At 35.7% G+C, this 22861-nt stretch overlaps 1 protein-coding gene across 1 annotated transcript in view; it reads left to right on the forward strand.

Annotated features, from left to right (window-relative positions):
* The window catches only part of LOC128237450 (exportin-4-like), a 37953-nt gene extending 15387 nt beyond the window's left edge, over positions 1-22566 (forward strand). Inside the window, exons 4-25 of the mRNA XM_052953011.1 lie at positions 6-147; positions 499-615; positions 1154-1316; positions 2023-2132; positions 2320-2477; positions 2801-2975; positions 4305-4484; positions 4955-5094; positions 7215-7363; positions 7788-7968; positions 8468-8627; positions 9341-9510; positions 10091-10262; positions 12319-12523; positions 14191-14279; positions 16148-16214; positions 16620-16736; positions 17161-17258; positions 19717-19847; positions 20240-20357; positions 20872-21023; positions 21409-22566. Coding sequence (XP_052808971.1) covers positions 6-147; positions 499-615; positions 1154-1316; positions 2023-2132; positions 2320-2477; positions 2801-2975; positions 4305-4484; positions 4955-5094; positions 7215-7363; positions 7788-7968; positions 8468-8627; positions 9341-9510; positions 10091-10262; positions 12319-12523; positions 14191-14279; positions 16148-16214; positions 16620-16736; positions 17161-17258; positions 19717-19847; positions 20240-20357; positions 20872-21023; positions 21409-21547 — 3133 coding nt within the window. The 3' untranslated portion in view covers positions 21548-22566. The remainder of the gene's footprint in view (positions 1-5; positions 148-498; positions 616-1153; positions 1317-2022; positions 2133-2319; positions 2478-2800; positions 2976-4304; positions 4485-4954; positions 5095-7214; positions 7364-7787; positions 7969-8467; positions 8628-9340; positions 9511-10090; positions 10263-12318; positions 12524-14190; positions 14280-16147; positions 16215-16619; positions 16737-17160; positions 17259-19716; positions 19848-20239; positions 20358-20871; positions 21024-21408) is intronic.
* Positions 22567-22861: the final 295 nt, after the last annotated feature.

Raw genomic sequence — 22861 nt, forward strand, 5'->3', positions numbered from 1 at the left:
TTCAGCCTGCAAAGCTATGTGAGGGAGCAGATCTTGCGGACGGTGGCACTGTTGTTAAAACGCGGGACCCTGGACGAGAAAGGAGCCAAACTGGACAGTCTCTTCCAGGACGTGACCCAGCTCATTGGAAGTGGAAATGTCACCATGGTAATCTCATTCTGAGATGTTTAAGTTACTCTTATTCATTGTAGCTTTATTGTGAATATAGCTATTAACAAAAAGGAATCATGCTCAAATCATTTTCTTGGGTAGAAATTTGTGCTGTTGTCCTTTTAATAGTACATATTTCACTTTAGGCAAGCCACTCTTGAACTATAACATTTGGTGTTCATTAGGAGAGACATATTGTAATCTTACAATAAAACAAACCATCATCCCCTATAAACATATTTTTATTTCCTTTGTTTGCATTTCAACAGAATGTTTTATCCACACTCTTTCTTGGCCAATGGAAGGGTGAATATATAATGACTCTGATTGGCATATTTGTGCTTACAGCAACTGGTGGCATGTTCCATGATGACAGCGCTGCTGAATGAGTTCTCTAGCTCCAGTAGAACAAGCAGTGTGGGATTCACATGGGAGTTCCACACCAAATGTAAACGTGCTTTTGAGGTAGGTGTAAATGTGCGTTTAAAGTAGGGTTTAAACATGCATTTGAGGTATATGTAAATGTGCATTTGAGGTAGGTGCAAACAGGCATTTGAGGTAGATGTAAATGTGCGTTTAAAGTAGGGTTTAAACACATATTTGAGGTATATGTGCAGTTGAGGAAGGTGCCAACAGGCATTTGAGGTAGGTGTAAACATGCATTTGAGGTAGGTGTAAAATGGCATTTGAGGTAGTTGCAAACATGCATTTTAGGTAGGTGTAAATGGGCATTTGATGTAGGTGAGAATTCTTATTTGAAGTATGTGTTAATATGCATTAAGTTTGAGGTATATAAGTGTATACAAGCTTGTACAGAGAATAGATATACATATACCGGTATATATACTCATACCATCTTTAATGTTAGTAATGTTTGCTTGACTTGTGTTGTGATCTGGTCTTGTTATGTTTGAATGCTATTCCTACAACAATATTTGGTTGGTATCATTAATTTAAGAAATAAATTGTTTTAAACCAATGTTTGTCTGTATTATATTTCCAGGAGAATAACTTACAGAAGGTGTTTCTGTTTTCACTTCAAATGTTAAATGAGATTGAGAAGCAGCCGCCACCGCTTTCTCGAGAAACGACGGCAGTGTTGAACAGGTTCCTCGGGATCACGGAGCAGGTCTTGTGTTGGGAATTCACGCCCAAGCTCAATATGTGTATCCTTCAACACAAAATGAAACATCATGATTTCAGATATTTACATTCGTATAGTCCATTGTATTACCCGATAAGGATTATGATGTAATTTTTTGTTTCAATATTGTGCTATGATTGGATAAGTGCTAAATCATTTCACCAATGATATACATCATTACAATTATAGGCTTTTTCAATAATCTTTCTGATGAAAATTTTATTAACTTTTTTATAATCACAATGATCACATTTTTCTTGTGTTCAAGTTGTTTGAACGCAGATGGGCTCACTTGTAAATTATCTGTAGAAGTGCTACTGCACTTTATTGAACATATTCACCTACCTTTTGCATTCAGACAGTATGAATATACAAAAAATATGGCCAATCTCCTAGTGTGTTATGTTGTATGTTTAATGTTTAAATATGTTTGTTAACTTCATTTAGCAGAGTTTTCCTAATTATATTGGACCTTGATAAAAAAACAAAACAGGACCAACCTAAAATCAACTGACCGAAATCTAAAGCTGTCATGATTGTTTTTTTTCACAATACAGCTTAGAACTGAAACACTTTTTCAACAACATTTAACTCCAAATAGCAGCAATATGTTTACACATAAAAATGATATCACAGGGAAAAACACTGTAAATGATTTAAACACAGTATGGCATTGTACATTATAATTGAATTTACAATTGAAAAAGATCCTTAACCTATTGTACTAGTGCGACGTAATGTTGGATCGTTTGACAACAGCCAGACAGTGACCCTGAAGCCTCCGGAGAAATGGAGACAGACATTGCTCGACCCCTCTCTCGTGCAGCTTGTGTTCAGGGTAGGGAAGGGCTTGTCCACAGTGTTGTTATTTATCCCATTATTTATGTAATTTTTCAGCATACATGTATAAATCTGTGACGGTGTCCTTTTTTAGAGACCATCAAAAATGCGGTTAGTGGGTTGATATTTGGATAATTTAACCTTAAAATATTGCATTGTACGTTCAAATTCCTTCCTGTATACAGGTTCACCAAAAGGCTCGCCACAACCAGGACATGGCAACCCACTCCACCCAGTGTCTGACCCAGCTTGCATCTCTCAATGGCGTGATATACAAGGATGACCGTGCCAGAACACAGTACCTCACAGCCTTCATAGAGACACTCCTGGCCTTCCTGGATAGGTAAATAACACTCCTTGTTATGTATACAAGGGTGACCGTGCCAGAACACAGTACCTCACAGCCTTCATAGAGACACTCCTACAGTTCCTGGATATGTAAATAACATTCTTAGTTATGTTTACATGGATGACCATGTGAGGACACAGTACCTCACAGCCTTCAATCATAGAGACTGGTTTCCCCCTAAAGTACGGACGTAAAGAATTAGGAGTGTCTAGGTGTGGCATGCATGTTTCAATACCTTAGATTGTTGTTATCTAAAACATCACCATAAAATATACGTCCCTGAATATTTTCAATATAATACTATTTCTTTCAAACAGTGTGGACCTGCAGGACTACGAGTGTCTGGGAGTGGCTTGCATGTTCAAGAACTTGATTATGATGTTCCCGTCCATCTGTATCTCCTCCCTCCCCTCGTCGCTGTATGAGAGGTTCATCACTAAACTACAGACACTAACATGTGCCTATGGCCGGGAGGCTGCCTTGGAGGAGGAGGTTAGTGTGTGTAGTGTTTCAAGTCTTTGCTTTCATTTGTGGTTAAATAAGTCAAGACTGCTTAACACCTTCCCCTGTTTCAATAGGTCGAGAATATCTTGCATTGCGGAGTATATAGAAATTTATATACTGTGAAATCATTTATATTCGTTGGCATGAAATTTCGTGGTTTTCCGAAAAGTTACAATTTCGTGGATACTTGAATTCGAGGTTTTTCTTTTTTTAAAAAGAAAAACGGAACTGCGATCGTCCTAAATCGTCTGCATAATCTCCACGTGCTGGGACGTGATTTCCGTCTTCTGAGTCACACTGTTTATGACACTCGCTATAGTGGTATGACATGCCAATTAGTGCCTATACCCATGTCAATTATCAATTTAATTAGAAATTAAGGTCATAAAAGAAGATGCACCCTGATCAAAGTTATAGGTAGGCGAAGCCATTGAATGCCAATTCAGAATTTTGCAAACTGTAAAAACAGCAAGAAGGTGCACATATTTGAGTAAAAAATCAATGTAATCAATTAAGTATTTCATTAAAGAAAAAAATCGAGTAACGACACTCAACACATATATCTTGTAACCTGTACATATACAGCTTACGTTTAAGCACGTGTTTCTGTAATTTGTTTCATAAAAAAACAATGAATTTATTCGGTTTATTATTTGTTATGGGCAGATATAATATATTTAAGAAACAAAAATAGTAAGCTATAAAGTGTGTTTGATATTATGGCTGTATACTGTGACCTCTGAAAAGATTATACTGGAGTATGTACATAATATTGCAGTTGAAAAAGTAAATTAAGGGTCTATATTTCGTGGGATTTTGAATTCATGCATCACCTTATCCACGAAAACCACGAACATTTAATGTCCCACAAACATTAATGATTTCACAGTTAATGGAACAACAGGTTTAGGGTTCTAGGTCCACCAGATGTTCTTGTAATGGTCCCTTACCAGACTTGTAAAAATATATCGGTCATTGTTTTTACCAATAAAATGTGTATTTTGTTTATATACTTCAAAATAAGTAATTTAAGAAAATGTTCAAGTAATCAGTTTGAATAGTGTTGAAAATATTTTATCAAAAGGGAAGCAATTTAAGGAATTGTTTAAAGATGTGTTATAGATGATGGCCTGTACTAGATTTATCCCAGGATACAAACCTGGGCAGGATTTTGTAAGCTTTCAGGTTTTGTCCCAGTCAACCTGAAAGAAATAAGTATAAACTATGAATTATCTAAGGACCAAACTGTGCATAAGGAATTCAAAAATAGATAACTGTAACTTGTATAGCTACTCATACTTGTCTCCATTCCCACAGATGCACAAGGATGACACAGTACACATGGAGGCGTATGAGAAGCTACTGGAGACCTGGATGGAGCTGCTCACCACCAAGAAGGACAACGTTCCCATGGAGCCTGTACAGACACACGCACAACACGTGTTCAACTCCTACATCCAGTGTCATATCAGCCCTCCAGATGGATGCAGAGTTCAGGTAGGTCTAGGATGTGGTGTGGTCCACAGACAAACTCACAACATGTGTTCAACTCCTATATCCAGTGTCATATCAGCCCGCCAGATAACTAATAGTCTTATAAGAAGGTTTTCAGCAGCCCACTCAAACAGGGTGGCTTTCTTGGGGTAATGCGGAAATAAAGTCTAGTAGGCCTTTTCAAAGTGTTGGTGTCAGTGTTGTTTTGCAAAAGGATACAGGTAGATGCAATAAAGGGTGTTGCCGCAATTTCAGTGTGTGTATGCTTGTTGTGTACAGACGGACACACAACACAGGCTCAACTTTTATGTCTAGTGTAGATGGTTGTGTAATAATATAGTTTAGCTCATCATAGAATTAGCAATCTTTAATCAAATAGGTAATTGATCATTAATCTGAAATGGCTTGAGTGATATTAGATAATTGATTTTGATTATTGAGTGTTTTTAACAACTATGTATACATGTTGTCAGGGCACAGACGACTCTCGTCCGGACAGCGAGGATGTAGATGAGGTGGAGGAAGATGATCGAGATAAGTTCTCTGACCAGCTGTGCTGTGTGGGCGCCCTAGGGAGACTAACTGTCAAATCCAGCCTACCCATCATTGCAAGGTTAGTGGGACACAAGTTCTCGGATCAGATGTGTATCGGCTTACTGTTATTATGTCTCCCCCATTCATGGGGGACATATTGTTTTTGCCCTGTCCGTCAGTCCGTCCGTCCGTCAGTCTGTACATCACACTCCCGTTTCCGCTCTATAACTAAAGAACACTTGCATCCAGGAACTTCATACTTGGTATGCTAGTTGGTCATGACTAGTAGATGACCCCTATTGATTTTGAGATCACTAGGTCAAAGGTCAAGATCGCCGTAACCTTGGGGTGAAAAAACAGTTTCCGCTCAATAACTAAAGATCCTTTGGGTCCAGGAACTTCATACTTGGTACGCTAGTTGTTCTTGACTAGTAGATAACCCCTATTGATTTTGAGATCAAAAGGTCAAAGGTCAAGGTTCCCATCAGCTAAAAACGATATGTTGGCGGTGACCTTTAGCTTAAAAATGGTTTCTGCTCAATAACTAAAGAACGCTTGCACCCAGGAACTTCATACTTGGTATGCTAGTTGGTCATGACTAGTAGATGACCTCTATTGACTTTGAGATCAATAGGTCAAAGGTCAAGGCCACCGTGACCTTGAGGTGAAGAAACGGTTTCCGCTCAATAACTAAAGATCCTTTGGGTCCAGGAACTTCATACTTGGTATGCTAGTTGTTCATGACTAGTAGATGACCCCTATTGATTTTGAGATCAAAAGGTCAAAGGTCAAGGTTACCTTCAGCTAAAAAACGATATGTTGGCGGTGACCTTAAGCTTAAAAATGGTTTCTGCTCAATAACTAAAGAACGCTTGTACCCACGAACTTTATACTTGGTATGCTAGTTGGTCATGACCAGTACATGACTCCTTTTGATTTTGAAATCAGTAGGTCAAAGGTCAAGGTCACCGTGACCTTGAGGTGAAAAAATGGTTTTTGCTCAATAACTAAAGAACGCTTGCACCCAGGAACTTCATACTTGGTATGCTAGTTGGTCATGACTAGTAGATGAACCTAAATGATTTTGAGATAGGTCAAAGGTAAAGGTCACCGTGACCTTGAGGTGAAGAAATGGTTTCCGCTCAATAAATAAAGATTGCTTGCACCCAGGAACTTCATATATAACTTGGTATGCTAGTTGATCATGACTAGTAGATGACCCCTATTGATTTTGAGATCATTAGGTCAATGGTCAAAGTCACAGTAGATATTCACTATTTTATACAGGTGAATAAACCAAACTTCACTGTTGGTTCGTCTACAGTCCAAAATTACAAATTTCATGTCCATCATTTATTTTTTCTCAGATACGACCACACAATAGAAGAGACAAGCGTTTTTTCAAAAATGCAATCTCTAGTTTTTTATGATTTTTTTGTGTCTGTAATTTCAGATACACATTTTGATATCATGAAATTTTATAATTTTTGGAAGCAATGTTAGTTTTCTTTCATCTTTCAAATTATAACCACAAGTGTTCATTACAATACCTGACACAATAATACTAGACTTTCTGTTTGCTTCTAGCAAATTTGATTATGCCAGAATCTTATATGGTTCATTCGTGAGGTTGAATTCTGGGCTGAAAGCTGTACTGATTTTAGAGGTCATTAGAAAGTGCATTTTGTGAGTCTTATGCCCTCATCATCTTGGTTGAGTGAGGGATATCTAAAACACTGCACCACACCACCTTCCACTTCTGTTATATTATTTAACCCTAGCTAGTTAACTTGCCTTGATATCATTGTGAAAGATGCACAACATAGAATGATGCAGAAAATATGAATTTAAATTTAATGCATTATCATGTTTAATTCGTTTGACTTTATTGATAAAAACAATAAAAACCATATGATTATCAATAGCTACATTGCCAAAATTCCCCAGTTTAAAAAGCACCAAAACATGCCTTATATATTTTATCTGTACCTAAATCTATTAATCTTTTTTTGTTTTGATCATTTAAGCCAAAAGAGTTAAACGCAATATTGCATTGAAAAAAAAACATCAACCTGTATTGTGCGCCTTTAAGAAGGGAAAGACATAGAAAGGATTGGAAAAACTTGACTTACAGTTACATTAAAAAAAGAACATAGAAATTGAGCGTCTGAGACAGCTACATGTATTTCTCCAATCTAGGGCATTGGAAGACCGTGTGTCCCGCTTGCATGGCCAACTACAGCGAATACACCAGATGCGAGTCTCGTCTGGAAATCTGAACTGTAGTTTTGACAACACAATGATCAACACACTCAACGAAGACATTCACTGGCTTATACTCGTCACTGGTGAGTTTAGTGAAATAATTTACATTAATTATACACAGAAGTTTTTTTCTTTTCCATGATGCCTACATACACATAAAAAAGACCCAAGGCAATTTTTAACAGTGCTAAAAAATTCTTTTTTTAATATACATATACATCTTTGTTGAAGTAAGGCTATATATATTTCAACATTATTTTTTTTCAAATGTTTATAACATTTATATGCTGACGTTTATTTGTGTGACGTGTAGTACATACACATACTAGGATCATGTAAAAGTGTCATAAAAACAAATAACCAGTTTTTCTGATCAATTCAGACTAAGATTGCCATTTGAGTTTGAACTAGGTTGAGAAAGTCAAAGTGAGTTTGGGACCAATATTAAGAAAAAATGAATGATGTATGTATGGTTGTTACATATTATGTTTCCCATCTTGTTTGCAGCTCATGTTCTGACAGAGGAGGCTGAAGGTGAGACGCCCATGATTCCAGCCGAGATCATGCAATTCTCAATCAACCAGTCGACAGAGATTGACCTTAACACAACCCTAAAGGTGCTGGCTTCCCCCACTGACAACATAGACACAATCCCAGGGGCATCTTCACACACAGACCATGTCATTAGGTATAACATATGAACTAGTTTTAACCATACTTATAATTTAAATAGTGTAGTTTTAATTGCTATTTTCATCACCTTATAAGAATTTGAAATCCATCCTATGTAGCAGTACATGTATTGAAAACTTATCAAGAAATTTGCTTGGTAAAAACAAGCTTGTTTTACTTTCACTGCTTAAGTATTGACCCTACCGGTATATTCGCAACCTCATCTCTTTTGACACACATTATTTCCTGTGCAGTATTCCATCTGTACATTACATGGTGAATGCTGCCTGGTTTGGGAATGCAATGTCTTTATTCAAGCCGGCCCTTCTAAGCTGTACTGACACATGTTATCCCACTTATAAGATGTACAGTTAAACTGCAGTTGCAAAAATAGAAGGAATAATGCTTGAAACTAAGCTTTGACCATGATTGCTTGCCAGTTCATGAACAAACTGCCTGTTTGAAGGACCACAGTTTTACTGTACTAATTCATGTTTTTCCATGTCTGTCCCTAGGCTGATCTCTGCAGTTTTCCGTCTGTGTGAGGTGAATAACCAGGTGATCTCAGCCAAGATGGTGGATGCATTGTCTCCCCAGGTGACCAGCTCGGCCATGTGGTTCCTGAAACGATGGTCCAGATCCTACCTCCTACCAGATGAAAACTTTTACAATCAGGTATGTGGAACAGCCATCTGGATACTCTTAGGCTGAAGGTGTTTTTTTTAAAAATACATCAAAGGAGAAAAAGTATTGGTACAAAAGATTTGTCTGGTTTCAATAACAAAATTCAGGTCAGGTGCAAAAATAATGAGTCAGTTGGGAAACTGAAAACAAATATTTAGCAGATTTTTTTTACTCAAAAATAGGAGCAAGTGAGCATAAAAAAGAGTACAAGTTTGTCATTTTTTGTAAAACCGAAGAGAGTGAAGAATGAAAAATGTATTTTTCAAATAATCAATAAAGAAAAGAAAGATTCTTCAGCATGATTGCCCTTTCACCCATTTGTGAACAGTCTTGAACATTATCATTATAGGACAATGGAAAAATGCAATATTTACTCAATGGTTCTACTTGTTGAGTAAGGAATGAAATGTTTAAACCAAATTTCTACCATTAGTATAACAGATTTTATGTAGGATAAACATTGCTTTGGAAATAGCTATGAAGCAACTTATTTACTGCAATCATTGTCACATCAATGAATTATGACATGGATTAAAATAGAGTTTGGATATTCAAGAGGTGAAAAGGTTAGCATGTTTTCAGTCAACATAACAACATTAAGAAGTCTGTATACATTACAATTTCTTGATCAAATTTCATATCCAATATCACTGTAAATGAATGGTACCAACTTTTAAGCTACCATCTCCCATTTTCTGAACCAGGTAAGCAAGGCTCTGTGTGCAGGGTTTGGTCGGGACACAGACGGAGGTATGTGGACTGTTCAGTTTCTCCTGGACAAGATCATGACACACCTCGGGGCCTGGAACGCGGAGGAGACTACACTCATGGACATCCTTCTGCTGCTCGTTACACTCGTGGACAATAGAACCAGGTAACGGCACTGCGCCTCATAGTTGGTTACTTCACTAATTATTTTGATGAAGTTATATGACTGTTTATATTCAGATATCCATTAAGTAACAAATTTAACCCTATACTGAATCATAGTAAAATATGTTTTAGGTCAGCCTCTATGATTGTTTACTTACATATTGTCACTGTATTTACAATTTGCAAAAATGATATCTTTGCTGAGGGTGCTACTTTATTTGTAGCTCTTAATTTGCAAACCAACAGATCATTGACATGGGCATCTAAGCTGATAAGCATATTGTCACACTGTAGTATCATGAATCACATGATGTAAGTGAAGAAGGGCACACATCCAACATATGGTGATATTGCAGACAATTTTTTATCACAGTTTCAAAAAAAAAAAAAATCCACATATTGATGTCTTTGCAAAAAAGTTCACTATTCTGAAAACCATAAAATTCATGCTTACCAATATATATGATTTTCAAAGTATGGGTATACCTATGTATAGGTGTCGCAGATATTAAACTTTGCTTTTAAATAATTGACCAAAAGCAAAAACTGTTAAAAAATCTCACAATGAACATCTACATCAGGGCACAGTTCATCATGAAGGCTCCGGGGATGTGGAACCTGGTTCGCCAGGTAGCAGACAATTGTTCCCCATTCTCGCTTCTCCCGGCGGCGGCCCTGAGACTTGTCTACAAGGCCCTTGTGTTGGCGGGATGTGGAGTCAAAGAAGAAAACACAGTCGAGTATTGGACTCTGGTGAGGGTATTTTGTCATTCACATGTACCATATTGTACTGTGCATCATATGTTCTCATCTCTCTCTAACAGGAGCAGTCTGCTAACTAACTTGAGCAGTATGCTAACTAACTTAAAGCTATCTAACTTCAGCATTTTGCTAACTAACTTAAGCATTTCATTCTATAAATTAAGCATTTTGCTAACTAACTAAAGCATTTTGCTCTATAAATTAAGCATTTTGCTAACTAACTAAAGCATTTTGCTCTCTTAATTAAGCATTTTGCTAACTAACTTAAGCATTTTGCTCTCTTAATTAAGCATTTTGCTAACTAACTAAAGCATTTTGCTCTCTTAATTAAGCATTTTGCTAACTAACTTAAGCATTTCATTCTATAAATTAAGCATTTTGCTAACTAACTAAAGCATTTTGCTCTCTTAATTAAGCATTTTGCTAACTAACTAAAGCATTTTGCTCTCTTAATTAAGCATTTTGCTAACTAACTAAAGCATTTTGCTCTCTTAATTAAGCATTTTGCTAACTTACTAAAGCATTTTGCTCTCTTAATTAAGCATTTTGCTAACTAACTTAAGCATTTCATTCTATAAATTAAGCATTTTGCTAACTAACTAAAGCATTTTGCTCTCTTAATTAAGCATTTTGCTAACTAACTAAAGCATTTTGCTCTCTTAATTAAGCATTTTGCTAACTAACTAAAGCATTTTGCTCTCTTAATTAAGCATTTTGCTAACTAACTTAAGCATTTTGCTCTCTAAAGTAAGCATTTTGCTGACTAAAGCATTTTGCTCTCTAAAGTAAGCATTTTGCTAACTGACTTAAGCATTTTGCTCCCTAAAGTAAACATTTTGCTGACTAACTTAAGCATTATGCTCTCTAAAGTAAGCATTTTGCTGACTAACTTAAGCATTATGCTCTCTTACTTTAGCTTTCTACTTTACAACTTAAGCATTCTAATCTCTAACTTAAGCAGTCTGCTCTTTAGCTGAAGAGGTCTGGTCTTTAGCTGAAGTTGTCTGCTCTCTAAGAATTATGTATCCCATCTTTACCAAATTTGGTTACAATGTTATAGGCTATAAGAATATCATCCAAGCTTGATAGCTAGCCAGGCTGCTGCAGTTATTCCAGAATTGTCATTTCACCTTATTTACATTGCCCACTCAAATTCCTGTGATTTCCAATATAATTAGTAATGATAATAGATGTAATATTTGAGCTGATTTCTAAATAAGCTGGATATCTTTAATTATAGCAGAGTAATGGCCCTTAAATTGGTAAAGTTGGACAGTATTGACATTGCTCAATTCCTAGCTGTCAGAATATTTAGATACAAATATTGCCTGATTCTTATCTATAGCAACATTTATTTATGAGTATACATACTGAACTTAATAAGAATGTTGGATGGGCTTATTATTTTGACAACAGTATATTTCTAATTATTATACCTCACTTCTATAGAACATATAGTAAAAACGCCAGGGCAATATTTTCGACTATCACCCCGCACTATCACCCTCTGCCGCACTGTCACCCTCTGATGTCATGAAATTGAAAATACGCTACAAATACGCCGCCATGTTGGATTTGTATGTGAAAAATTATGATTAATATAAAACTGGCATTGCAACCTTAAAATGCACTAATTATAAGACCTCACTTCTATAGAACATATGAAATTGGCAATACGGTACGAATACGGGATTTATTGATAGTATTTTACTTAAAGTCTGTATCACCTGAGCGCTTTGTTTACCAGCCGACAATTCTTGCCAAAATGGCAGCAAGATTCGCAGCTGTCAGTGAAAATGGTATTTTTAGTCTTTAAAATACTACAGTTTTTGTTCGGAATAATAAAATAGATATTGACTGCCTTGAGGGTGACAGTGCATATTGTCAACTTTCGGAAAACACTGTCAACCTCGGCTTCGCCTCGGTCGACAGTATTTACCTCAGGTTGACAATATGCACTGTCACCCTCAAGGCAGTCAATATTTATATAATGTTACTGGGTGTTAATAGTACATAAAAATACAATGTTTTGTGATGATTATGGCAGGTTCTACAAAGGCTGGAGGAGAGATTCTACAGGCAGGTACGGGTAGTTAACTTCCGTCAGCTTTGTCATGCTCCCGACACTAAGGAGGAGATAACCAAGCTACTGGAGAGTCTGTGCGGGGTCGCCAAGGGCTCACGGGTCAACAGCATTGACAAACTGTTTGACTTTCTCCTGCCTCTGCTCATCCACTGTGTCGATCTGCTTGGTTAGTACATACTTCTGCTATGAATCTTTTGTTGATTTTCTTTCCAATTTTTATGCTCCCCCAAGGGAGAGCATTTAGTTACCACTTTTTTGTCCTTCTGTATGTCCTTCAGTATGTCACACCCTTGTCCTGAGAATAGCTTTGAAATGACTGATGAGATTAAAACAGAATTTGGTTTATATATATTTATATATGGCAATGAGAAGAAGTGAAGTACACAAGAACCATAATCCTATCATGCATAGTTATCTCCCCTTAAACATTTTAACTGGCATATACATATACGGCAATTAGAGGAAGTGCAGTGCTCAAGAACCTTAATCCTTTCATGCATATTTATGAAGTTATCACCCCTTTCCCATTCGGACTTGGATCTTGTCCAGACCATATCTTGGAAATACTAAATGTATTGAAATTGAAACTTCTTATATAGAAATATGGCAATGAGAGTAGGTGTAGTGCACAAGACAACAATTCTGTAATGCATATTTATGAAGTTACCTCCCCTTTACCTGTTATATTTAAAAAAGGGTTCTTGTCTGGGCCATATCTTTGAAAATACTAAAGGGATTAAATTATGAAATATAGATAGAATGCAATAAGGGGATGTGCAGTGCATAACAATAATAATCCTGCCCTGCATATGGTTTTAGTTATCTTCCCTGAAGTACCTCCCCTTAACCTGATAACTGTCAATGAAGGGGTTGAAATGAAACTGGGAATGTAGATAGACAGAAATAAGAGGAAGTGTAGTGCCAAAGAATCATTATCCTATTCTTCATATATGGGTACTTGTCCAGGTCTTATATTAGCAGGAAAGTACCCAAGTATAATAATCCTAAACTGCATATTTTTTCAGTTATCTTCCCTTAACCTGATATTTTTCCATAACAGATGCAGGCCATATCTGGGAATGTTTTAAAGTGATTCCAATGAAACTATAGATATTGGCAATGACATAATAAAATGTTTGAAGACCGGTATTCGCGCAGAATCACGCTATCATACATCTTTCCCCTTCAACTGATATTTGTGAATTTCAATTGCTGCTTTTTTATTTTTTGCTTGAGATTTACTTTAAATTCTTATTTTCAAACCTGCTTGGCCATGTCTTTCCATGTTGTTAATTTTTCCAGCTGGTGTATAACAATGCTACAATCATATACCTTCTACCAGCACATTGTATCACAATCGCTTCCAGCAATACTCTTGTTTAAAAGCTTGATTGTGATAACAGACGATAGCTTTTATATCTAAATGCATTCAAGCATAGAAATTAGTACTTTATGCCTTTTGTCAAGTCACAGGTTTTATTTTGTAAGATTTGCCATTATAAAAGGTTTGAAATTAAAAGAGATCCCTTTTAATAAGGGCTATTCCTTTTAATCATACAACCTACCCTAGGCCCTTTCAATTTGGGCTGTACCCTTTAGAAGTTTATTTAACATAAAAAGGTCAAAAACTGAAGAGGAACTTTCTCATATAGAAATTCTTTTATTTGCCTTCCTAGATTGGGTTGTAAATGTTTACTAGTACATTCATGTTGATATAATTTTACCTTATGAAGTACAAATATGTGGAACAGAAATGTGGTGATTCTTTTGATGCTTAAATAACTAGACCTTGTGTATACCATTTTAACTGTTGATCTATTTCTTTCCTGTCAGATGTGTACCACAACTACGAAGATATTGTCCCTCTTATACTGGAGATGCTGTCTGAGATTGTACAGAGACAGCTCTGCTTCCTCAATAATGTATGTCACTTCTCTGTGTTTTAAATGGGCTTTAGTGTACATGTTCAATAACAAGTGTGTGGTATAAGTGAATAGCGTTATAATACGAGGGTTGATCCAAAATTACGTGGACTTTTTTAATAATTCAAATATCATTTCACATAGAACATAGAAACTTCACATTCAATACATATAACACATCCTATATAATTTCTGCAATTTTCAGAGCAAAACATAGAATTTTCGCTGAATAACAATCGAATTACGATACATGGTTGAACCTGACCGGCGCAGTCCAATGACGTTGCGCTCATAAAGCGTCATATTTTTTCGAAGTATTACCAACCAACACTTACAAATGGCGCGTAATCCACTGCATATATTATAAAAAAACATAAATAAATAGAAAAAAATGAAAATATAATAATATTGATAATAATAATAATTAATAAAAAAAAAAAATGCCTTTCAAAGCAATGTGGTTCATTAATTGTTCACCTTCGCGTGCAAATCTTTGCAGAAATGTTTTTGAATAAAGCATACATTTTTCTATCTTGTCCTTACATAGCATTCGAGGGACCCATCTCGCATAAACTTTTCGCACGCCTAAATTGTCTTTTAAAACCCTTTGCACTTCCGTACCCTGCACCGACGATGCTTGCTACAACAGGAACTGTCAAACAGCGATCCCCTCTGATGAGGTTCTTCACCGACGTCAAAAACGTCGTGCCCCTCGTCTTCTTCTGTCCCTTTTCCTTATCATCTGATATGGAATATCATCCTTCTCTTAAACATTAATGCCAGTTAAATACTAATGAAAGGCACATGTTGCTTCATTTCCACCTCGGTCATCATTATCATAATCTGTGTCCGTGTTTTCCCCAATTCAACGCAAACTTCATCGTCTCACGCTTCTACACGGTCATATGTCGCCATGTTGTATCCCAGACTGTGCTTGTAATCATGTCAGAACATAACCACTTTTAAACGGAAATGACGTCAGAAACGTCAGAAATTTGAACAGTATATTCGTATGAAGTCAGCGTAATATATGACGGAATTTGGTGGAATTTCATAGATAAACGTGGAAGAAAAGCATGTTGTAAGAGTTAGATAAAAAGTGTGTAAATGTACATTTTAGACGTTGCGCCAACTGTGCGTTCCTGTTATTTTAGAACCCGTAATTTTTCAATACTCATTTATTTTGCAGACCTAAAGTTCATACCGTCTATGCAGAATATTTTGAAGAAGATATTCATGAATTTTAAAATGAGTCCACTTAATTCTGGATCAACCCTCTTATATCTACATGAAAGATATTTCAGGGTTAAGCTTTTCCTTCTTGTTACCATCTTATATGTCAGTTAACAAATTCAATTAAGGAATGAATTGCATGATTGGTGTCATTAAAGTGAGTGGAGTCCGAAGGATGTTGCATATATTGGAAAATATTTGCTATTGCTGAAACGCAGTTCAATTAAGGAATAGAAGTTGAGGTGTGAATATACCTGGTAGGCTGGTACATTGACAAAAACTGCATTTCAAGTTCCAATAAAACTCATATGAGTTCATATTCTTAATTTTGATATAATTATCTTGTGTGTTTTGTGTTTGTTTTTTCTTTGAAAAATAAAAATTCCAGGTATTGTCAGAGATATCATCTGGGCAGTGTTGCCAACATGCAGAAACATTTATGTTGACTACCGTTTTATTACTAAAATATTTCTTGTTAAGTTATTTACATGAGACTTGGTACACTTGTCCACCATGACAATGGCCATAGGTGTAGTAAGTCCCATAACTCACTAGAAACAAGGGCAACACTTGTCAATGTTTGCTAGGCTCTTGTTCATGCTTACTGACAAGGGTTTTGTGCATCTCTTTTCCAGAAGCGTTCAACACAGTTGTATGAAGTATGCCTCTCTGCAATACAGACCTACTCCAAACACAACAGTGGTAAATGAGGATACATTATGTAACATTCCCGATGCTATAATTTATTACTCATATCAACGAGTATAGATATGTTTAAATGCTATCTTGGGCTCTTAAACTGCTTCAAACTCGGGAACCTTAGGGTGTTTCACCCCCTTTGACCCCACCCAGGCCCTGTCCTGGACCCGTCAAGCGGCCTTAATAAGGCCACTGAAACCTGCATTCAGGGATTTTTGCTTTCTTCCATTTTCACCCCCTGATTATTGTATTTACGTGCGGTTTTAAAGAAATAAATTTTTGAAGTTGTAAATGTAATAAAATAGTGGCATTATGAACTACCCTTATGATATTGAATAATAGCAGTAATGTAATAAAACTACTTTATCAATAATACATGATGTAACTTGTGTATGTTACCCTTCCCAGGAAAGCGTGTAAAGGATGCTAGCGAGGAGGAGGAGGATCGCTATAACGACGTTCTGCTCGTCATGGAAATGCTGACAAACCTTCTCTCTAAGGATTTTGTGGACTTTGGGGAAACTGGTATGTCGATAAGATACTTCTTAGATGTAAACTGGTAACTGGTATTATTATTACAAAGCACCTGGATTTTCGATGTCACTGCATTTTTGAAGAATAATGTTAAAGTTTAGTTATAGTGCTTGTGTCGTCTACAGCATTGTTGTGGTCGGAAGTTTTAAATGCAAATCTCTATTAGACACATCAACATGAGTTATGGCCCCTGGCTAGCTGAGAAAAATAACAAGGTGTTTTTAACTGCCTATAGTGTTCTTATTTATTACTGTGCTGCAGACTGCTAAGATAAAGATATCACAAAAAGCTAGTGTCAATCATATATTTATTTTCATGTATTTAAACGCAGAGGTTATCAGCCCACAGGTTGAAACAAAACACATGCATTGTTAATGTAGATACATGTATAACTTAATACTTGAACAATTTTCAGATGAGAAAGATGCTGGTCAGCAGGCAGTGTCTCCCATTGACGTTGTTCTCTATGGCCTTAACACCATTATACCTCTCATGACAACAGACTTACTCAAGGTAATGTGCACATTGGTTGTAACAAAGAGTGGCTCTCTCATACTTTACATATTACACATGGATTGAACATACAAGATATGTGTAATTTTGTAAATTTTGGCACTATCCATGATTTTAAAAATGAATGAAACATTCAAATAAAGTACAGAGAAAATGTCCAAGTGGCATATTGGAAGCTGTTAAAACCTTTTTGTTTTCACTTGGTACATGTGTTTTCCATCATCTTTGTTGTACACAAATTTATATGCTGTTAATAATGTCAAAATTCAATGCATGGTGACTACTTTAATGTAAACGGTGGAAAATACGTTATATAGTTATTGAAGTTTGTAATTTTGTTTTTTTATTTTCAACTGAAATCAGATATGCAGCGACCTATTTTGCAATGTTTTAAGTCCACGAAAGCTTGTTTGTTATATTTCATTCACTTTTGTTTTACTTTTTCTTTCTACACACATAAAACCCTTTCAAATGATAAAGCAATGATATGAAGTCATGAGTCATCCATGGGTCACATAATAGACTATCTATATCTAGCCTTATAATATAGTAATGGATAATATTAATTACTGATAACAAGATTGTAACCATGTATTGAATAGCTGAAAACACAACAATATTAAATGATCTGTAAGCGCTTAAAGATTAACTGTAAACTACTATCGTCTGCTGCACCTTTCTTTCAAATTAAACTTGGTATCTTTCATAATAACCATTGTTTTCAACATTTATTCATCCTTTTTGGTATATTAAAACAATTGTATCAATTGTGGTAAATCTTATTTGAGTGTAAGAGTGCATCTTTAAATCAATAGCTGATCACTGTTTGGGTCATAATTATTGCCTTTATCTTGGGATAAAAGGAAAGAAATGTTATGTGACAGTAAAGAAAGAAGCTTATATATATATACCATTCACACACCCCTTAACCCTTTACTTCATGTAAACCTAAGCCATTTCAGGCTGCCAGTTCATGGCTTATCAGTTCATATCAGTACCCCTACTTCATAGGAGATTATTGATATTATTGGAATTTTAACCCCAATGTATTACAAACCTATTTTCTTAGTATTTCTTTTGGTTTAATCAATAAGTCATCAATGTAAAGTTTATAGAGAATTAAATTTCCAATCCAGTCATATAAATTTTATTTTGTTATCTAAATTATTTCCGCATGATATTCATAAACAAACAGAAAAATATGTCAAATTTGATGAAAATTAATTTTTATTACACTTTTATTAATCAAACACAACACGAAATATTATATAAACAACATATTTTTATAATTCATTTAATGCAACCTGAATTGAAACAAAGATGGACAGAATTAAAAAATAGTTCACAACAAAGAAGCACGGTATATTTATATATATGATACAGAAGAAAAAAAAAGGTGATCAACAGTCACAGTACGTATAACTTTCGGTTATTTAACACTACAATGAACAAATAAAGTTATTATTCAACTACTAAATGAGGCCTGCATGTTATTGTTTACTAAATTTATATCGTTTATTGCATGTCCATGTATTGTCATTTGGGTTTGATTTTAAAAATCCTCATTTCTCGTATCCTTGTGTGCGTGACGCCGAGGTCTGAATTCTCGACGTCGTACTCAATGTCTCAAACTCATTTTAATTGAAGCCAGAATGTTCCGATTCGTCAGACAAACACTGAAATATAAATGACATTATTCAGGAATGTTGTTTTAAACTGAAGTTAACAAGGGCAGAAATTAGCTCTACATTGCATTCTTGTGTATTCGAAAACACGTGTTTCAACAGCTGATCGATGTTAAATTGGGTCATGTCAAAGTTTAACAATAGGGATAGTCATTATTTTATAACACATTTGTACTTACTTTCAATTTGTAGAAGCAGATGCGCATTTTTATGACCGGATTAGCGAAACGGAAGTGACACATATGTCCCATATAATGATTTATGGCCTTTGTTTATACAAGCCAGATGATTTTTTGTTTATCCAACATGGCCGACATTTTGACACGTTTTCGAACCATGACCTGTGACGTCAGGCGCGTGATCAATAAAATATAGTTGTATTATTGGTAGTTAATTATAACTTGCAGTATTGTGTAAATTTCCACGAGGAAAACGAGACAGAAATGCCCACAAACCTGCGCAGTCAACGTTTTACGCATCTTTGATACCAGTGACCTTATTTCGCGATTTTCCGAAATTCTTTAAATAGTAACATAGTGTTTTTTTTAGTGCATTGTATTTATCGATGTTTATACTTCATGAATATGAATTTATAGCGCATAAACAAGCATCAGGTATGAAAATAAATGCCCCTACATTACGAATACGTAGGATTACGTATCTATGAAGCTATGGATAAAACGTTAAGATCCGTATCTATGAAGCTATGGATAGATAAGTAAAATTGCGTATCTATGAAGTAAAGGGTTAAAAGTTGATGCATGTTTTTCCAGTTCCCCAACTTGTGTTCCCAGTACTTCAAGCTGATCACCTTCTTGACAGAGATTCACCCTGACAAATTTACCTCCCTGCCTGAAGAGCTCTTCAAGAACATCATGGTCTCCATGGAACTGGGCCTTACCATGTATTCATATAGCTGATATTTGGTCGTTTTCTGTTTAAAACTTTAACACTCGATTTTTCAAAGAAAGTGCTTCTTCAAGGTAGTCCTAGTTATTAAAAGTAGACCACAACTTTAATATTCATAAATAACTTGATATTAATATTGTTGACTTAATATTTGGTCTACATGGAATTGAAAGAGAAAGCTCTAATACCCATTTGGAAACCATATAACTTGATCAAAATATCACAGTATAGGGTATGTACTCTTCTGCCAGATGGGTTTTAGTCTTTTGAATTTGCATAGCATAACTGTCAGAAGATGAATAAATGAATGAACAAAAAGATGAATGAAGTATTTGTATCTCAACATACTAGCCTCTATGCCTATTTCCCTCAACTCCAATGTGTCAGGTATGGTTCCGAGGTGATAAAGATGTCCCTAGACTGTATCTACGCCCTGGGCTCTCACGTGTTCCAACACAACCTGGCGGGCTCTCTCGTACATGACACACTCAAACACTTCCTCAAGGTAATGTACAAATACTATATATGACCATGTATATGCCTAGATTGTGTCTACACCCTGGGCTGTGTTCCAACATAACCTTGCAGGCTCCCTCATACATTTTAAATGCTTAAATGTATAGTAATATTATATTTTAGAAATTAATTTTTCCAAGTTTGCATTGAATAAAAAGCAAAGATAATTCCTTATGACTGTCACTGAGATATTACTTGTTAACATGCGTAACAAGTGTCATTTTGAAATAAGATGTTTGGGTGTGTAGCTTTTTATTCAGGTGGTATTCCGGATGTTCCTGTCAGATGCCTTCAACAATGAGCTGCTGGAAAAGGCCAGCTCTGCACTCTTCTGTGTTGTTCAGCTAACCTTTCCTGTTTCTGTGATTCTGGTGGTGTTTCAGATGCTGTTGTTGGACACGTTCAACATGGAGTTGGTGCACATGGCAAGCTCCGAACTGTGGTATTTCTACTGTAGTATATTGTTAGACATAAAGTAAACCTTTGATTACTTTGTGATTCAGGTAGTGTTCCGGATGCTGCTGTTGGACACGTTCAACATGGAGCTGCTGGACACAGCCAGCTCCGCTCTCTTCTGTCTTATCTGCTGTAACACAGAACAGTATCAGCAGCTGGTGCATGAGATACTCGAGTCACACATTGATAACACATACAAGTAACACACTTTGTACTCTTTTAACATTTGTTAGTTATGATACTGTATGAATTGTTAACTACTAGTATTTTACTTTAGACTTCTTGAAATTGACACCTTTCCTGGTGGCCATGCAGAAAATGGACCTGAGCATTATTCTCATTCATATAAGCTTCATGTTTATATCTGTTTTCACAAACAAGCAAAGGCCAGAGATAAAAAACTTGTAGATTATTACTAGGATTTTGGTGGGCTTTTTTACTGTCATAATTTAAAAAAAAAAATTAAACCATGTGTTTTGTTAAGCTATTTCCCTGATTTTCAACCACTGGCCCTATGGGTTTTTCTTAGACCTAAAGCAATAAACAAATTAGCTATTATTTGAAAACTACTATATTTATTTCAGGTCCCGTCTTCTTGAAGCATTCAACAACCTTACGCCACCCTCCCTTTCGCTAACAGTGAACAGACACAATAAACTTATCTTCATGGAGAACTTCAACACATTCCTCATTGATGTCCGCGGATTTCTCTGTGTCAGATGATAATGGTTGTGAATTAGCTTGGACTTTGTTGTTGATGAGTTGGTAGATCATGAACAAACAATTGTGCAATTTGTAGTGCTACACATGTTTTTGTTAATGTGGTCGTGCTTCCAGGATTTGTTATTTATGCATTATTTAGTAGGACAGCCCATTAATGTGTTTTCTGAAAGTGTGACATATTGGTATGACTTTTGATGGCCGCGGAGCCAGCTAAAACTTGTGTGGACAATTACTTTAAAGTAATTATTATCCAATTAACATGACACTTTGATGACAGTACATGTATTTGCGGGGCATTATATCTAGGTCAAGTTTGATGAGATCAGTAGCCCTGCTAGGTTTGTCCAAATAATACCAGTGTGACATTAAGATATTGTAGGTTATATTTTGTGCAGATCATATCCTACGTTAGCATGTAAATTACAATCAAATCATGATGACACTTAGTGTTTGGTTACAATCTCCCAGGTCAATGTGATGTCCCTTCTGCATAGGAATACTGTTGACTTACTTCTTGTTAGAGTACACAGTTTTGCGTTATATATATTATCAAAAATACATTAAATGTGACAATGACAGGCAATGTATACAGGTGACACATCCAAATCTGTGGATTCAATGTTAATCACATTTTTATTTCAAAAAGCCTGTTTCTGTTGTAGTGTTAAGGTTAGCTAAGTTTGACAGTGATAGTGAAGTATTGGAAGCTTTTTTAAAACCCTGTTACTATGATAGTAAATCACTGTTTATGCAAGTTTCTACACTCTCAGCACCATTTCACCTGCAACTGCTCAAGTTCCATTGTTTTTATGCATCAGCAAAGCTTTGTTGTTGTTCTAATGTTACCAGTGTTGCACTATCAATGTTTGTTTGTAAGCTGTAGAACGTCATGCAGTATGATTCTTGTGACTCTCTTGTAAAAGAGTACTAGTGAACTTTATCAAATCGATTATTTTTCACAGATATATGAATCAAGTAAAGCAATACTCTGTTTATGAATACTTTTGCAAATAAATCTAAAAAACTAAAATCTGTTTTGTTCTGGAAAATCTTGTATTAAGAGTAACAATAACAGCACCACATCATGATAATAAAATGTTACCTGACTTCAACCAAACACAGACATATTAAATAGTGACTTACATATTCAGGTGTTAACTGAGGTATTTAAAATAAAAATGTTTCTTACTCATCTTTGACTAGGCAATAGCTCTCAACAATTGAACATTCTGAAGTACATAATGTCGACTATGAAGTACGATCACACACCAAGACATCCTGTATGATCGACGCAATTAATTGGCATGTTATTTT

This window comes from Mya arenaria, chromosome 6 (assembly GCF_026914265.1).
Source record: "Mya arenaria isolate MELC-2E11 chromosome 6, ASM2691426v1".
NCBI lineage: Eukaryota > Metazoa > Mollusca > Bivalvia > Myida > Myidae > Mya > Mya arenaria.